Source organism: Lissotriton helveticus, chromosome 10 (genome assembly GCF_964261635.1).
Source record: "Lissotriton helveticus chromosome 10, aLisHel1.1, whole genome shotgun sequence".
NCBI classification, from domain to species: Eukaryota; Metazoa; Chordata; class Amphibia; order Caudata; family Salamandridae; genus Lissotriton; species Lissotriton helveticus.
In genome coordinates, this window is record NC_136071.1 from 1,033,767,480 (window position 1) to 1,033,785,975 (window position 18,496).

At 44.7% G+C, this 18,496-nt stretch overlaps 1 protein-coding gene across 4 annotated transcripts in view; it reads right to left on the reverse strand.

Moving 5' to 3' along the window:
- Positions 1 to 18,496, reverse strand: part of PPP1R9A (protein phosphatase 1 regulatory subunit 9A) — a 778,883-nt gene that overhangs the window by 202,485 nt on the left and 557,902 nt on the right. For all 4 annotated transcript variants that reach the window (XM_078663735.1, XM_078663734.1, XM_078663733.1 and 1 more), the window contains 2 exons: positions 16,279 to 16,508; positions 13,403 to 13,499 (listed from right to left, as the gene is read on the reverse strand). In XM_078663735.1, the coding sequence (XP_078519861.1) occupies positions 13,403 to 13,499; positions 16,279 to 16,508 (327 nt within the window). The remainder of the gene's footprint in view (positions 1 to 13,402; positions 13,500 to 16,278; positions 16,509 to 18,496) is intronic.

Sequence of the window (18,496 nt, forward strand, 5' to 3'; positions counted from 1 at the left end):
AGAGGTTCTATTGCAAGGCCCACATGTGGTAACAGGCATATGAGACCACCATAATGTGCAAGGCCAAGAAGCCTCAGAAACATCCACGACAGAAGACAAAAGTGAGCCCCAAACATCAGGATCATAACTTAAAGATGCCAGACCCGCTGTGAGATGGAAAGGTTAATGTGCAGGATGCTCCAATGAAGGGAATCCTCTGTGCAGACTGTAGGTGGGGCCTCATCTCGCTGATGGAAAAATCCAGGGATCACACAACGGAATCTATTGGTTATAGGTGGCCACGCCTGTTGCGGCAAGGCCATCGTCAAAAGACAGGCATTGAGGTACAGGAATACATGTATTTCCAACCTGTGAAGATGCGCATTGACCAAAACCATCACCTTTGTAAACACCTAAGAAGTAGAACAGAAAACTCTGCTTTTGCCACACAACGAACTGCAAGAAACATCCGTGAGACTGCGGGAAGGTCCCATGAAAGTATGAATCCTGTGAGTCCAAGGGCAGCATCCTGCACCTAGTATGAAGGGTGGAAAGAAGCTAGGCCGAAGTCATCATCTTAAACTTGTTCCTCCACAAGAAGGTGTTCAAATTTGAAGGAGTAGAATGTGCCTAAGCCCGCCATCCTTTTTTAGGCATCGAAAAATAACAGGAGTAGCACTACCTGCCCTATTGTACCTCTGGATATTCTCTAGGGTCCCTCTGGCCAGTAACAACCAGACTTCCTGAAGACCAGAGGCTTGATCTGCTGAAGTTTGCAAAACGGGTGTAACATTGTTGAATGATCCGAAGCACCACCTGGTCTGAAGTTACAGCATGCCAGCTTGGCAAGAAAAGACAAATGCGTAACCCTACCAGTTGCACATGACTGAGGGAGGGGGAAACATAGCAGCTTGGCTGCAGCTGAGGCTGGGAGTAGGAAGAAGATTACTGCTCACACTGGTAATGTCCATGGCCTCTGACACCATGCCCTCTTAAGTGACAAAAGAGTTTAGGTTGGCTATTCTGAAAGGTATCTAGGGATGTATTTGGAGACAGGTGAGCCTCTGAATTTTTGGTATTGTTGATAGAATTGACAGGTAAAAATTGATACTTGTATAGCGCACTACTCACCCGCAAGGGTCTCAAGGCGCTTGTACGAATACCGCTGTGGAACCCATCCTGGCTTTCCCTGTGAGGTGTCCACTCCTGGGCACCCCCAAGGTGGAGGCCAGGCATCCTTAGCGTTGTGGGGGCCGTTGTGGAGATTAAGCAAGCTATTGCCCAGAGTTGCAGAGTGGGACTCCATGATTGGAATAGGCACCGAGGCGAGAATTATCAGGTCCGTGGAATTTTGAGCCCAAGACCCGCCGAGGCGGGGAATTGAACCCTGGTCCCGGGCTAGACCTCTGCATCAGGGTCTGCAGCTCTAACCATTGAGCCACACTTGGGATAGAAAGCCCAACAAGTGGGGAATAGCTTGGCTATCTTTGAACCCCAAAAAATGCAGAATCAATTTTCTCTTCAAAATACCCACAACCATATATAAAGGATGTGTGCATATCCCCAGAAAATTCTCAGGCATGCATCTAGGCATGACGACTGATCTCAACAGTGGTGACCATGGAGTGGTCCACATAGTCCATTATATCCAGGCCAACCCTCAAAATATATTTTGCTTTATCCCATCTGTCTTGGATTTTCTGAGCACAGACATTCCTGAATTCATCAGGGATTACGGGTAAAATCTTGCTAGTCATATCCCAAAGTGCATGAGTGTAACATCCAAAGAGGTTGACAGAGTTCAGAGATCACAGGGCCAAGCTAGCAGAACACCTTTTTCCAAATGCATTGGTTCTTGGGAGTCATTTGTTCAGTCACAAATGTAGGATTTATAAGTGCCGGCCCATTATTTCCTGCTACTTATCACCTACTGGTCAGGTTGAACTTGCCTTGGAGCAAATCAACATCAAGGCCTCGTTAAGAGATAAGTAGTTAAAGTGGCAGAAACAGGCTGCAAGATTTTGGTCAATAAGTTTGCAATGGTCTATATTGTGGGTAGCTGTAAGCCCAATACCTCTCTTACCCTTCTGTCCACTACTGTGAAGGAGGGACTCTCCTCAATGGGGAGTGTGGCAGTGGGGAGTCCAAATGGAAATATGTAGGAACTTGGCATTCTACAGATATGCATATAGGTTAGAATAATGAGAGAGGAGCACATTTTCTGTCTACCCATTGTTGTTCTTGTCATGCAGAACATTTTGGTACCCTTGAACAGCACTGGACTCTGATTTGAACAAGGCTACTAGATGAAGGTAATACTGACAACATTGAAGAGACTGGAAATCGCTGAAATCTGGGTACTGCACCTTGGTAAACTCGTTTCAAGACCTAGGCTGGCAAGGGCTGACGACTGTTTAGATCAGAAACGGGCATTAGAGTATGATCCAGCACTTGAGTAGTCTAAACCAATGAGGCCTCTGGTGCAGGAGACAATGCATGGGCCAGTGGCAGCAGGTAGTTGGTCAGAGGCCCAACACTGTTAGCCGCCACCTGGGCAGACCTACCCGCAGGAATCTAAATTGGCTCACCTGTAGTTCTTTGTGCACAATAATGCTCAAGAGGGAGCCAGAATCACCCTGAAAAGTTGTAGCATGGCCTTCCAAATGGCCTCTACCTACTTCGGGGTTGACAACAGCCAGAAGACTTAGGGACATGTTGGGACCAGCTTCGGTACAAGTTTGGAGTTAGGTGACAGCAGGGGCATCTCTAGCTTGTCGCACAATGTATTCTTCAACTTCACCTTCCCAAAAGACAGAGATCTGGAGCTGGCCCATGACTTGGAGCAGGAGTTGGTTAACTTTCTGTAATGTTCAGCAACACAAAGCTTTACCTCCAGCTCACTGATCACTTTTGAGTGAATCAGGTAACATGTGTTGCATAACTTTGAGTTGTGCCCAGACCCAAGGCACTACATACAGATATATATTGTGTGGATCCATAACTCACATCTGCTTCCTGCAATTGTGGCATGGTTTGAAGCCTGTGAATTTTAAAGGGGACATTTTCCTAGCACACTGTCTTATTGAGGAAGAATCTTAGATTTGGCAACAATCAACAAAGTTGGAAGTATAGCTTGGGACCATGTTGAGAGTCAGAGCCAGGTCATCAAAGAGTCTGATGCCAGTGAGAGGGATCAACTGCTATGAAAATGATCCAGATTCTGTCTGTCATTTAGGAAATGTATCAGGTAAGCCTCTGCAGTTAGATGTATCCATCAGAATGCAACTTATATTAAGATATGGTTTGCTGCACGCAGAAGTAATAAGGATGTGCACAACATTTGGTATCTGTGCAGCTGGGTAAAAAGAAAATCACCATGTTTATTGTAATACAATATACTATGATGTTTATGTTTGTTTTAGTGGTTATTAATGTACTACAAAATGCGAATACATGGAATTCAATTAGGACTGATAGAACAACCAGCAGTTGAAATTTGATAAAATGTTGCATTAAACGAAGAGATAGCACCTCCCTCTGAAATCCATTATCATACTATAACAAAGGTTTACATTTTTTATTTTTAGGTTTTTAGTTTATATAATAATATTTCTCAAACAATCAGCCTTTTATTTTAGGAAGGTGAAAGTCATGCGGAGGTTCTTCTGCAGCGACCCACAGTCTGGAAAACGCTGCTCTATAAAGATTTTGATTTAGATGTTTGAAAATCAATCAGAGTGGCATCAATAATTCTCCAGGAAAAGAATACATGTAGTGTGGCTACCACAGAGCGATTTCATCTACAAGTACAGACTAAAAGATCTTGCTAAAACTACTCAGACCTAACTGATGTGGTAGCTCACCACTGAAGAGGGCTTCAGCTACGTGTGCTGGGACTTCATATTGGAGCCATTTGATTCAAAAGCTACATTATTCACTGGATCGAAGTGATAAACAGGAATCCATAAGATCCAACATGAAGAATAATTATACACAGGGTCACTGGGATTAGGCAATTCTGTGGCCGTTGCTTGTTTTCGAATAGTAATGTATTTGTTACCAGGGCCGGACGGCCATAGCGAGTATTTGGCCCCTGGGGGCGGGGGAGGCGTTTTTGTTACCAGGGGTCGACACTATCGGCCCCCTGTAACAAAATCGGCCAAAACCATCCATCACAAACTGCTCGGCTGCACTCCCCCTCACCCCAGGGGGGGCCAGCTGAGCAGTTTGCCAGGGCCAGTTTCTGTTCCCAGTCCGGCCCTGTTTGCTGCATTTCCCTCATATTCCCCCATCTGCTGCGTAATCTGTAGATTTTAACAAAAAAAATTGTTTCTAGCTCAAAGAATCAAAAGTTACTAAAAACATGGTAACATCTGTTTGCCCGTTAGTAGAATGCACTTCTCAAAGGTCAACTGGTCATCTTTCAGTTGCTTAATTTTTGTATTTGACTGTTAAATGAGTATTAATGAGATTAAATATCTACTCAGATAGTATTACCATGTGCAAAATTTACAAAATTATGAAGAAATACTATTAAAAAATGTGCTGCATTATGCTGCATAATTTGCTTGTTCTTGCCGCTTACTTTAGTGAACCCTATCATATAATTTGGGGCACCCCTGCCGCATAATTCCAGTGGCCCTGGTTAAACCCTAAATTAAATTAAGAAGAAACAGTCATGCCGTCTCTCACCCGTACTCAAGGTCGTGATAATCAAACCACATTCTAACAATCTCCAGTTGTACCCCTGCAAGGGTCTGTAATGGCTCTCTACAGCATAAAATATCAAAGTGTGCTGATGATTTACTATTGATATTTTGAATGTAAACAATCCCCTCTTGATCTGCGCAAATCAATTAAAAGACCCGGTACAATGGCTAAGGTACAAAGTCAATCTTACAAAGTCATATGTTATGCCAGTCTGCATGATTACACAGCTGTTTGATTTACTTATGCTACCATTTGCTTATCAATATGAAAACATACATACTTGGTAATATCAGTGCTCAACTCCCTGACAAACTAGAACCATATTCATTTCCTCAAATTAAGTCAGATTTCGTTTGATCACACATCATAGGCCTATCATTCTCTGGATTAATTAACAACATCAATGTATTTCAAAAAGCAACACAACTATTTGTACTCAATCCTACAATAACCTTGCCTAGAAATCTAAAAATTAAATTTGGGACAAATTGTAATTTACTAAAACAAGAAAACATGTGCTGATATCCAACTTGATTCTGAAGATGAAACACACAATCGGAGCAGCCCAATAAAGCCCTGTGACAGTCGCCGGCCGAGCGACAGCCTTGGGTCACCACGAGGAGCCTTGTCAAAATGGCACGTGTCACGCTTCTTGGCTAGGGGAGACGAGAGGGAGATGACGCTCAGCCACCTCTGTGCACGTATAAAACCTGGCATATCAGCGCCCAGTCTCAGAAAGTACCTGCTGCAGAGGGAGCTCACCAGATGCTGCCCGCTGACCGAGGGGCACATCGGTGCGGCAGCCTCGCATCTCGGCAATGGAGTTACGTGGACGATGAGGCAGGGCCTCTCCCAGGCTCACAACCAGCTTTGTGAATAAAGGCACTCAATCCAGGAGGAAAGTGTTGACTGTCTGAGCACTTCCCTGCTCCGGCCAAAAACTAATATGCTGATCGGCATCTGAGGAGCAGCGGGGGGGCAAGTGGATGTGGTGAGGAGAAGCGTTCTGGGCTCAGAGGTCTAAATAATAAATACAGGCCGGGGGCTTGAGACTGCCGGAAAATGGGCCCCTACAGAGCAGCAGACACTACAGGAGACAGAAGCCAGGCAGTAATCAACTTTCTGAACTGTGATGCACGATACAGGGCTTTCTATTTTAAAGCCCTTCATTACAATTGTGGTCTATGCTTTTAAGCACTCTGTAGGCCAGTGATGCAATCAGGATTTCGGGTGTCGGAAGCTTTATCATCCCTGCGTAATTTCAGACGTCTGTCATTCAAAGGTATAGATCCCACCCTTTCGTCATATGTGAGAGTGGATGCAAGCACGTTTGATCTGGTGTCTTGTTCTCAGTAATAGAAAGTGTTTGCATGCTAATATTGTGTTATGTATATTGTGCTGAGACCCCTCCTCACGCTAACCCCCACTGTGACAACCCATGCCCTTGCTGCAGATTGCTGGCTCCATTAGAAGTGGAGCAGCAGTATTTGATGCCCCGAGAAATGGATCCAAATAATGAACAGGGTTCTTGTTCCCTTGCAAAGTGGATCTAAATATCTGAGTCAAGCAAGGCGAGAAATATATGCTTACAGTGGACAGTTCTCTGATGTATGACATTAAAACTGCCTGTGTCTTCATGCCCCTAAGTTAACACTGATGCCAAAAACATGGATTGACTTGCATGATTCTGATCTTCTTCTAGTAATTTAGAGAAAATATTTGTTCCTAAATCAGATTATTATTTTTTTTACAGTTCAATAACCTTTCATGTGGTGGGATAGTGAGGGCTAGAATCAAAGTAAAAACAAGCAGTGGCAAACCTGGCAGGTCTGGAGTTGCCTTCCAGTCTTTTGGGTTGGACTATGCTTGCTTTGCTTTGTCATGGTTTCTGCAAAAGCTTATTGTTGGGGAGTTTGCTGCACCCCCGTGAATATAAAAAGAAAAACATTGGCTAAAAACAAATATATTTTCTTGGCCTCAAAAATTATATATTGCCACATTAGTCACTGGCACTTGAAGGAACCATTTTGTGTGTGGATTGGCTTCTTGCTAAAGGACGGAATCATGTCACACACAGTGAAGTTAGCCAGTGGCTGGAGTGGATTGACAGACTGTCCCATGATAAATGCTCTCGCTGGCAAAAGAAAAATATGAATGCTACAATAAAAGGCCAATGGATGAAGAGGGTTGGCTGCAGCCGCGGCTCGTGCAGGTAAGAGCGACACCAAGTCTGAGAGCTCTTCACTGGCTTCCTATCAGAAAACGCATAACATTTAAGTTCAAATGTCAGGTCCACAAAACCATCTGGTGACATGGTTCTCATTATTTTGCTAATAAACTGATTAGGTATTACCTCTCCAGAACTCTCCGATCTGCCAACAAGTATCTTCTTATCTCATTCAAGATCCACACCACCAAAAATGGTGGGAGATCCTTTTCATATCTTGCCCCCACTCTATGGAACTCACTCCTTCTACATCTACATATGGAGACCAACCACATAAAATTCCGTAAGGCTCTCAAAACCTGGCTGTTCTGAGTTATCTTCTTTCAGTCTGCTCTTCTTTCTTTCTCCTCCACTGTTTCACGGGATAGGCTAGCTCTTTGAGTCCTTCGAGTGAAATGTGCGCTCAACAAAATCTCATAACATGACAATAACAACAAAAGCAGATTGTACTTTGCACAATCGATCCAGAATGGAATCCCAATGTTAAGCGAAACCCAAGTCCCAATCCTCTTTGGTTTTTTAAGGCCTTTCTTCAGGCCAATTACATCATACTGTTTTGCCACTCTTTGACAAACTAAACTAAATAAGCTCTCTGACTGCCTAAGCAAGTAACTTAGCTCATTTGTTAATGCTCCTGCTGCAGAAACCAGTGGGGTACCTGCATGTCCCAAAGTCATATTATGCTGAGACTGATTCATCCTCAGTGCTGGAATAGACGTAGACCCATCAGAGCTCCTAAAGTTATTGCCGAGCCAAATCTGGGATATCGGCCAGCCCCAGAGAGCACTAGTATATAGCTGTCCAGGTTTTCAGATTGCATATGTGTGATAGTTTCATAGTTTCAGTGTACATTTGAGTGACATTCAACATCCAAATGTGTGACACTTAGAGTGACACTATCTCACGAGCAAAATCAAGCAATGAATTCCATGGAAATGCATAAATATTCAAATTGTATATAAAATAATGAGGATTACAAAGTGCAGGAATCACATGTCACCCATCTAGTAGTCAGTAAATTTTAAAAGGGCTTGGTCTGGAGAAGCACAACCTAAGGATATAAAAATGTACCATAGTAGTTGGGGTTGGTTTACTAATAGGAATGCATTTCTACCCAAACTAACCCCTTTTAGCAAAATTAGGATAATGAAAGATGAGGGGTGGGTACATAACATTACAACCTATACTAAGCACTTTATATGCAGCTGATGTCTTTGATGATTTTTTTAGGTCACTTTTTAGAAAGCAGTTACCTACGGAACTACCCACATAAAATAGTATTCTGTGACATGCGGAATATACGTTCTTTGCAGCAGGCACATTTACCTTCTGTGCTGCTGGTGAGTCAAAGCTTGCAAGAGACAAAACTTATATCTCTAGCCATTAAGACATTAATCAATACATTAGCTTTGATGATAACTGCCAAGGTGTGACGTTTTCATAATTTCAGTGTATGAGTGACATTCAATAAGACACTTTCTCGCGAGCAAAATTAAGCAACGAAGACGAGGGAAACATATATAAATATCAGAAATTAGACCCATTTGAGCAACAAGAAACTCTAAGAAGATCTTGAAGCTGCTGCAAAGCACCAGAAATGGAAGAGCCCTAACCTAGTGCCCTTATATAGGGGGGCGGCCTGAGGCTGTGCATCGCTGCAGCCAGGACGCAGATTCAGGGATTTTGAGGAAAGTTGTGAGAAGGCTACACACATGGGAGTGCTGGCTGGAGGCTATGTGCTGCTGCAGCCAGGCCCCAGATTCAGGGGTTTCGAGGGAAACAGAGGGGTGTGAGAAAGCTTTATACTTATAGCTGCCAATTTTTCAGATTGCGTGACATTTCCTTGGGTTCAGTGTACTTATAAAGAAAACTCAACTGCCAAATGTGTGATACTTAGAGTAACATTTTCTCACAAGTAAAATCAAGCAATGAGGTGCATAGAAAGAGAAAAATATTAGAAATGTTACCCTTTTGATCAATGATGCCCTAAAATATCTTGAAACTGCTTCAAAACCCTTGAAATGGAAGGTTAAGAAAGTGATACAAAATTATTTTGCTTTATTTAATGGAGCATGGCTCCAACATTCGTCTCAGTTTTGCCACACAGCGTCAGGAGGCGCTATGTGGCAATGTGAGACTTCTGCATTTTAGTGGACTAATGCAAGTGTGATGCAAACCACCACACTAAAATACATTTGTTTAACCCCTGATGCGTGGTACTTGGCAGGGCTGTTTGATTTACCGAAAGAGTCACTGCCTGCCTACTGCCTCGAGCTGGTAGCTGTAGTCTGTGGAGTCACTTAATTATTAATTCAGCCACCAAAAGCAGCAATTCCTGGAGGACCGGGCTACCTGCCGCAGTAATCTGAAAGGAATACATCCTGCTGGTACGCAGCCTGCACGGATTAGAGCCTTTTAGTGACAGTCAGTGACTGTCACTGTGTAAGCCTACACTTTTGGTGGCTGCCAAAGTTAGTAAGGGCTTTAGGACGAGAGTGCCATCCTGTAGAGTGTAGTCAAGTCCTGTCTGAACCGAGTTGAAGAGTCCCATTGCATCGGCTGCACGAGCCACCTATACAGCTGGTGAAACTATGTTATCTGGCGTCTGCGGCACCAGGTGGGCCAATAGACAGCAGCCCATGATTTATGGTGGCAGAGACAGAATCTGCTCGGCATGGCTGGGCCCAGTACACATGTGCCAGAGGCTTAGGCCAGTTCTGGCTACAGTAGGTTTCTTTTTTCAACTCTGTGCTGGCCCTTGTGAAAAGATAGTATCAAAAAGAAAGTTAAATAGTCACCATATTAAAAACGACTATGAGATTGCCCTGAGGCCGGCAGCTGTGAGCGTCGAGTGTAGCTAAATAAACTGGCTGGAGCAGGCAGCAGCACAGCAAGTGCCCAAAGCGCTCTTGCTGTTACCAAAAGCAGCCCTCGATATTCTGGGGTCACAGAAGGCATTGTGGCACAGAGAACTTGGCTGTGCATTGGTCCTGGGGGCACCCAGCAGCATGCACCTTCAAAATGAGCTCTTGAGAGCTGTTGATTGTAGTGAAGTTAGCTTGAGGATACAGCGCCTCAGCAACATCGGCATCCAAGAGAAGGCACTGGAGTGGATCGTCTCGTTCCTCGCCGGAAGAACACAGAGAGTCCGCCTCCCCCCGTTTCAATCAGAGGCCACCGAAGTCATCTGCGGCGTTCCGCAAGGATCATCACTCAGCCCCACCCTCTTCAACGTCTACATGAGACCTCTTGCCGCCATCGCACGCCAACACAACCTCAACATCAACTCCTACGCCGACGACACCCAGCTGATCCTCTCCCTCACCAAAGACCCCGACACCGCCAGAACCAGCCTACACGAAGGGATGAAAGACGTCGCCGAGTGAATGAAGAACAGCCGCCTGAAACTGAACTCAGACAAGACGGAAGTCCTCATCCTGGGACCATCGCCCTCCGCCTGGGACGACTCCTGGTGGCCCCCAGCCCTGGGCACCGCTCCCGAGCCAACACACCACGCACGCAACCTGGGCTTCATCCTGGACTCCTCCCTCTCGATGACCAGACAAGTCAACGCCGTCTCCTCATCATGCTTTCACACCCTACGCATGCTACGCAAGATCTTCCGATGGATCCCAACCGAAACCAGGAAGACGGTCACCCAGGTCCTTGTCACCAGCCAATTGGACTACGGAAACACCCTCTACGCCGGAACCACAGCCAAGCTGCAGAAAAGACTCCAACGCATCCAGAACGCCTCCGCCCGACTCATCCTGAACATCCCCCGACGCAGCCACATCTCCGGCCACCTGAGGGACCTGCACTGGCTCCCCGTCAACAAGAGGATCACGTTCAGGCTCCTCACCCACGCACACAAGTCTCTCCACGACCTGGGCCCCAAGTACCTCAACGACCGCCTGACCTTCTACACGCCCACCCGCCAGCTACGGTCTACTAGCCTCGCCCTCGCCGCCGAACCACGCATCCGAAGAACCACCGCCGGAGGCAGATCCTTCTCCTACCTGGCGGCCAAGACATGGAACTCCCTCCCCATCCACCTTCGGCTGACCCAGGACCACCTCGCCTTCAGGAGACAACTCAAGACCTGGCTGTTCGAGCAGTAGCGGACCCCCTCCCCCAAGCGCCTTGAGACCCTCCCGGGTGAGTAGCGCGCTATACAAATGTTATGATTGATTGATTGATTGAGGATATTAACTTGTTGACACTCCATGGTAAATCCAATTATATTAGGAAGAACAGCTCAAGGACCACATGGGACAAGAGCAGTTAGAAGGAGCAGCGCAGCACACACTGTCTTGGCATAGACTGCCTGAGCGGTGCTTCAGACAAGTTGAAAATTCTAACACAGGAACATTATCAATGTAATATGGTATACAAATACAATGACACAGTAATACAATTAAATACAAATGGTCCACTCCAACTCTACTTTGTCTGCGCCTCTTCAGACACAGCGATAATTCCGTGTCAGACAAATACATTGTAACAAACCGGGCCCGGAGCAGGTTTCCATGGAAACCAGAGCCACCTCTTCTCTGGGCCTGGCTCTCGCTGCCTGAGACAATGCAGAAAGTTTCAAATTAATTAGATATGCTAAAATCAAATTGCTTTGAGCATTCCTCAGAGGCGGTACAAAGCGAGTGTACGAACAGTACATTATATGTTTAAAACATTTTGTCCCCGAGCAAACGCGAAGACTCATAGGTACAAGCCTACGGTTGGCCGAGCATGGCAATGTCCCCTTTCTATGTTTACTCACACTCTGGAGGTGCGTGCAGAGGTTGAATTCTTCCTACATCTCCACAACTGTGATGACACAAAGGAATGGGGTTCCAGCTGGACAGTACCAAAACCGATGCGTGACAATAGCACGCTCCTGTGTCCTCTCTTCCCAATAATAGTTGAGCTGCAGACAGATAAGTTGATTTAGCCCCACCCTTGGCTATTCTCGCCAGCCTCTAGACAGCACCTTGCTGTGTTTAGAGGAGCCCAGTGCCCATGTTGGTGGGGTCTGACAACACATGTGCACATGCCTTGAGTGGGATAGTTTATCGAGGGAGTCAAGCAAGAAGATCTAGGGGGCGGGTGAGAAGAAGCATTTTTGGACCACTGTAGTGTGGCACAGTCCAGTTTGCTTATGGTTGGACAAATACTGCAGTACCCACATTGTCAGTGCACTCTGCTTGTGAGCAGCAATCTTCTGCATGTGTCAAGGAACTGTATGTCCATGCAGGCAGTGTGCACTGCAATTAACAGGGCAGCAGGGGTAGCTCGGGTGCTTGAAAGTAGCTGCATGGAGGGGGTGGGCGGAAATAGGTGCCTTCGGAAAACAGCCTATATCATTTGACCTCTGTCTTTAAATGCACAGCAATGTAACGAGATAGGAACATGACTTACAGCCCTGTTTACAGAAACAGATTAGAGACACTGAAACCATCTCGCGCTCGTGTCAAATGCTCTTAGAGAAAGGAAAACATTCCTAAACAGATGCTACAATGAGAAAAGTGGAAGGGTACAAGTACTGAGGCACTGCTCTGAGGGAGTGAACAACTGCCGATAAAGAGAGACAAATAGGAAAGATTAACCACTAGAAAACAAGGATTTTTATAGGACACTGACACAAGCAATGAATAGCAGGGGATGGCTGTAAGCCCACAAATAAATATACTAAAGTACCCAGGCGTCTCTAATGCTCAACCTAAAAATGGGAAAAATAGTGTGCATTTAAGTTTGTAGACAGAGGGCCTCATTCTTGGCGATTTGCCGTCGGGCAGCACAGCAAGTCACCTTGCTGCGCTGCCCTAAGTCAAAGTGAAAGGGCATGAATGCATAGTATTTATCTAATATGGTGCATTCCTGTCCATTCCCCCAGCACTGGCACAGTTTTGGCAAACCAACGCAAATGCAGGCACCCTTCCTCAAAGGGTGCCTATATTGTCGGCAGGATTGTTTATGTGCAGGAAGGGGCACCTATCCTGGGAGGCTTTTTCCTCTTTCTATGTGTGCTGAAGAAATCAGCAAATCTCCTTGTTGTGCCTCCCCTGGGTAGGCATAAGGTTTTGGAGCATCCCCAGGTTTATATGGTTTTGTAAATCTGGTGAAGCGTCAAAATCCATGGTTGCAGAGTGGGAACACCCACCACAACGCCCATGGAACACCTCTCTAATGCAGAGGAAGGCAATGCAGCGATTTGTGATGTCTTGCCTTACTTCATATCTCTAAGGCCATTCAAAGTTACGCAAAGTGGCTTTGTGTGATATGATAAATATGACGCTACGGCGATACCAGGTGCTCATAAATATGCTGCATAGTTCTTCTTTCATCATCAACGATATCACTTTATGAATGAAAACATACAGATTTAGAATGCCAAGACATCATATTATAATGTGATCAGTAAATGTTGTGAGATTAATTTACATCTCATTTGTTTTATTTTTGTTTTGCGTCTCCACGGATGTTACTCACACGAACTTGAAGGTCCTTAACTTCTGCAAGATGTGCCTTTTCCAAATCTTCAATTTTCTTCCTTTCTCCTTCCTGGCGTTTAATGAAGTCAAGCTCCCTTTAAGAAAGTAAAGCACAGAAGCTCGCAGTTATCTTGCTGTAGATACCAAAATATAGTGTGCTGGTCCCAATTCACATTTAACTGCACATACTTTAGACAGTATTTCGATAGTTTTTTGTTTTTTTAAATAAAGGGCCTTATTTATGAAGGCCTTACCACACTTTTGTGCCACAGTTGCGTCACTTTTCTTGATGTGGTGGTTGCGTAAACAAGGCTCCACTTTGCACCATATTTACAAGGTGACACATCTAGGCAGATGCGTCACCTTGTAAAACCTTGCACCACTTTATACCTGTGTCAGGTTTAAAGTATGCAGGGTGGGCGTTCCCATGCAAAAAAGAGTTGTAGAAGTGTTGCAATGAAATCTATGAGACACTTCTAGGACGCTACTGCTTTAAAACCTTACGCCTTGCTCATGGCCGTCATAAGGGTGATGCAGTGCAATAGGCACAGGCATGCCCCTTGCATTGCTGGAGTTGCATCATGCTTGCGGTACAACTCTAGCAATGCGTGACATTTGCGATGACAGATACGTCAGGATTCCTAACATATCTGTCATTCCTTGCGACATGGAGCGTTGTACATTAAATACGCTGCATCCATCATGTCACGAGGAGGGCACAGTGAAAACTGTTGCATCACTGTTTTATCGCTGCGATGAAACAGTTTTCATAAATGAGGCCCGAAATCTCTGGTGTACAACAGTAAAGCCACAGATGATTAGTCAAGAAACGCTCAAATGACAGCCTCTGTGCCCTCCTAAAATTCAGTTAATTTTATACAACTGTATGGTACATTCTGTATCATGGCCTAAAGAAGGGCTAATGCAACATGTGCTTAGAAAACTCCATTGAAATCCCATAAATTTGAAAGACATAGTGAGAGGGCGATGTGATGCGTGTAAGAGCACCTTAAAAGCTATCTTGATGTGATGAAAATCAACCAGAAATGTGAGAAATAGCTAAAGTTGCACACAGTTAGTGATTAAACCACCTTTGTAAGCTTCAATAGCTTTCTGTCTTGATATTGCATCAACTACATACAACTAGTTGCTTTAGGTACGATAATCCTACTCGTTCAGGACCACAGTCTTGGTGTGAATGTATACATTTTTCTACACAGGTGGTATTCCAATACCCAGCACCACCATCCCCAGAAAGCAAGCAAGAATGGGGTGCCCTAGCTGGTGTACCCAAAGTAAGTCCTTGTATGCAGTGCAGGTTTGGAGAAGGGAGGGATGTGCAGCCTTACCAGAAGGTTCAGAGGGTGCATTGGTGCCCAGCCCTAATCCATGATTGGGGGAAGTGTACAAGTAAAGGATATGATCTGAATGTGTAAAGACGGACAGTACCTGGCTACATCGGGTGTGTGCACACTACCTCAGTGAAGGGCTGGAGTGGGAATTAGAAGCAGCATTTGCAGATTATGTCAGACCAGCCTGGATACAGCACTAGCACTCGTGAGTAGCAAACAATCCTAGCCAGTGCAAGGTGAGTTTGAGGGGCTTCTCCTTCCAGTACATGTTGGTGAAAAATTGAGAAAATTATGTATTTTCAAAAGTTTTGTATATATCAATATATAAATGGAGCATAGTGAAAGAATACCTTATCATGTACCAGGATATGTAATCATAATGGGAACAACAAGGGATGCAAAGACATTCTTATGGAGTGCAGACTCAGCTCACAGGATTCTTTTGTGACAATGTATTTAGAGGGACGGGCCTGTATAAGTCACAAACAAGTTCAGTTTCACTGTTGGATGGTGTTAGTAATGAGAGCGTAAACTTCCATCCCACTTGGGGCTTCATAAATCATGTCCGTCACCACACCATCACCTCACAGAGCTCCCAAGGTTCTTGTGCGTGCATTAGTTCAACCACCCCAGCCTTGAGTTTTGTATTCTGGGACTTGCAGTTCTGTTTATTCCAAAGGAAATCAGAACTAAAATTATAGATTCCAAAGGATCCTTCCTGGACTGCAGGAGGTGCTCATGCATGTCCCTGTGAAACAAGTGAGGTCTTCAGTGCCTCTGTACTGATGAAGAACAGATGGGCCTCCACTAGTTACCATTATCACATTGTGGCCCCTGCACTGCGGTACCAACACTTCACAGTATGCAGACATGAGGCCATTCCCAGTAGCTTCTCCCAGCCCCTGATAAAGAGGTCTTTCCCTCACATGGCCTGCCGATGGGGGTTTTGGACTAGCTCCTCTTTTCACCCTGAATCTTTGGCACAGGCCCCTCTACTTTCCCATCCCATGTTGAGTTATAAATTGAAATGATGGGGTGTGTCTAAACTCGCTCACTCACTCCCCTCAACCAGGTACCAGCTGTTGTAGCGTCGCTGCTGGATTCGGGCAGAACGTATCAATTTTTATGCTACACTTTAAAAGCTATTTTGAAAAAATGGTTTTAAAGCGCATGTGATCTGACCGGATGTGACTTAAAATTTCTTTTTTAATCTGTTCTTGAATCACAGCAGGTGGAAACGTGGTAGAGCAGTAGACACAGTCACGTTCACTCAAACTGGCATTTGCAGCTCCGCTCCACCCTCCAGGCAGACAAGCCTCCCTCCACCCGGTCAAGCCCTCAAAGGAGCAACAGCCAGGAATCTGCCTAGTTCTGTAGCCCAGGGCCGGCTACCTACACAGCAGAGGGCGGCCTCGCTCCCCCATTCAGAAACCACCGCCAGCCCAGCCTCCCAGGGAAACGCCCTGTTCCCGGAATGGCCAGTCCAGGTCTGGACCGTGCTTTAGATGCAGGAGGGGCTTACTTTTGTTGAAAGTCCTTGATAAGTTTTTTCGCCTTGTTGTATTTCTTTTCCAGAGCTTGGTACTGGCTCTGCGTCTCTTTGAGGTGCTCGTTCACGGTGTGACACAGAGTCTGGGCTTCAATCCAGTAGCTTTCAAGCTTCATCATTCTCTCCTTGTTCTCCTCGATGTTCTGCTGAAGTTGGTTCTTCTCCAGTTCCCACCTCACCTTCTCATTCTCTGCAGACTGAAGCTGTGCACAGGTAGAACGGTAATCAGTGTTAGGAGACAACCTTGGTTAATGCAAAGAAAGGCAGCAAACAGGTTTGGATTGATAACAAATGCATGATATAGAACTGAGGTACAGAGTCCATTTTTGCATTTAGGAGTATTTTAGAACTGAAGCAATCATCACATGTGATTTTATAGATTTAATTTATACTGTAAACTTTATGTACTATTTTCTATGTGGAGCTTGCCTACATATTTAGATTCTTTGCCTGGAAACTGTCCAAGTGAGGCTATGGCTGATTGTCTGCTTTTTGAACGATTCTAGTTGCCTTGATTGTGCCGACAGAAACCTGCCATGGAGAAAGCTGACCAGATTTGGCATAGCAAAACTTCTGCTTAATCAGCTCATATAACTGGATCCAGAGCCATAGGTGCAGGGTCATCTGGTTGCTTACACTTTTCACAAACAATGCCAATACTCATGGACCTTAAAGAAGGCTTCCTCTTATAGGACCACAGCAATTTTAACCTGTATGTCCAAAATCCAAGATATATTTGTTGATGGACAGATGATGGCCCTGCAGCTAACAGGTCACACGGTTCATTTTACAATGTATGTGGAATACCTGATTTTGCATGTCAACACTGGATTTGTCCAACAAAGACTTATTACTGCTTTTGATGACTGTAATTCAGTTAATTGTCCCAAAGCTAGCCTCAGTAGGACACACGTTTACCTAAATTTGTTTGAGAATGTTAGCTTTTTTATTTCTTAACTATGACGTTGTTCTGGTGTTGCCATTCCTGTACCACAGGTACCTTTCTCTGAGGAAGGCCTTGCTGCTTGTGCCAAGCTAACAAAGGCAAGGTCGGGATTTCTCACAGAAGCATGTTTACCACTAGGAACTAAATTGTACTTACTTTGTGGGAGACACGTTTCAGCTCATATCAAAACTAAGGAGTCTCCCCTTCATAGTCCAGCCACCCAGTATGCCACAGTGTAGAGTTTGGTTTAGGGCTCTGGCCATACTTACAGAGCTAGGACAAAACGGTGGGTATCTGCAGTAAGCATTCCACAGCAAAAACACTGACCGGTGCAATAAATCATTATAAATTGGGCAGCCTGACTTTAACTATGCATATCAAGATAAAAATAGAAATGCATCTGAATTTGTGAGTTCTATTAATGTGGGTATAATATACTGATGTACTTTTGAGTGCACCAGTGTCAAAATATAACTACACTGTAAACGGATACCTACTGTTTGTTTGCAATATAAATGGTTCAGACAGTTCCATACTCCAGTTCACACATTTTTTAGGCCCCTGGCAAAACATAGAGAGCCAACTCAAATCCAGTGTATATGGTATAATCAGCAATGTCAACCTATAGGTTCTGCTTACGTATCGCCTTCCCATTCTCTTCTTACTGATCTTCCCCAGTCAGCGGATGAAATTAGGATTTATTGTCTACAAAAAAATAACATAATTCTTATAGGGCACTTTAACTTATGGCTAGAGACCTCCACAGGCACTGCCTTACTCTTGTACTGACCTCAATGCTTTACTAAAATACTTAAGCTACCCAAGAAGTTCTAGAGAGTGTTATGCTGCTACATGAAACACACAAGAACACACTACAAAACCCAATTTTTATATAATAAAGATTATTCTAAAGTACACTGGAAACATTCCAACATGAGAGGCAGAAGAGATACCAGTTATGAGAACCACATTTTAGCAAACGTAAATATATACAAGAATAAGATTACAGTAGCCGAAGAGATTTACAAAGTCCACAGCTAGGCCAGTGGCCTAACCTAACAAAAGAGCTGTATGTCCCCTCTGCAACTAAAACTGACATAATTTCCTCAGTTAGACTTTGTGAAGATCACACTACTTTCTTTTAAGAAAACAATCTAAATACAAGGACAGTTACCACAGCTGAAGCCAAGCCTAACCCCACACAAGGTGACGGATTCCAATCTGGGCACTCCATACAGCTCAGTT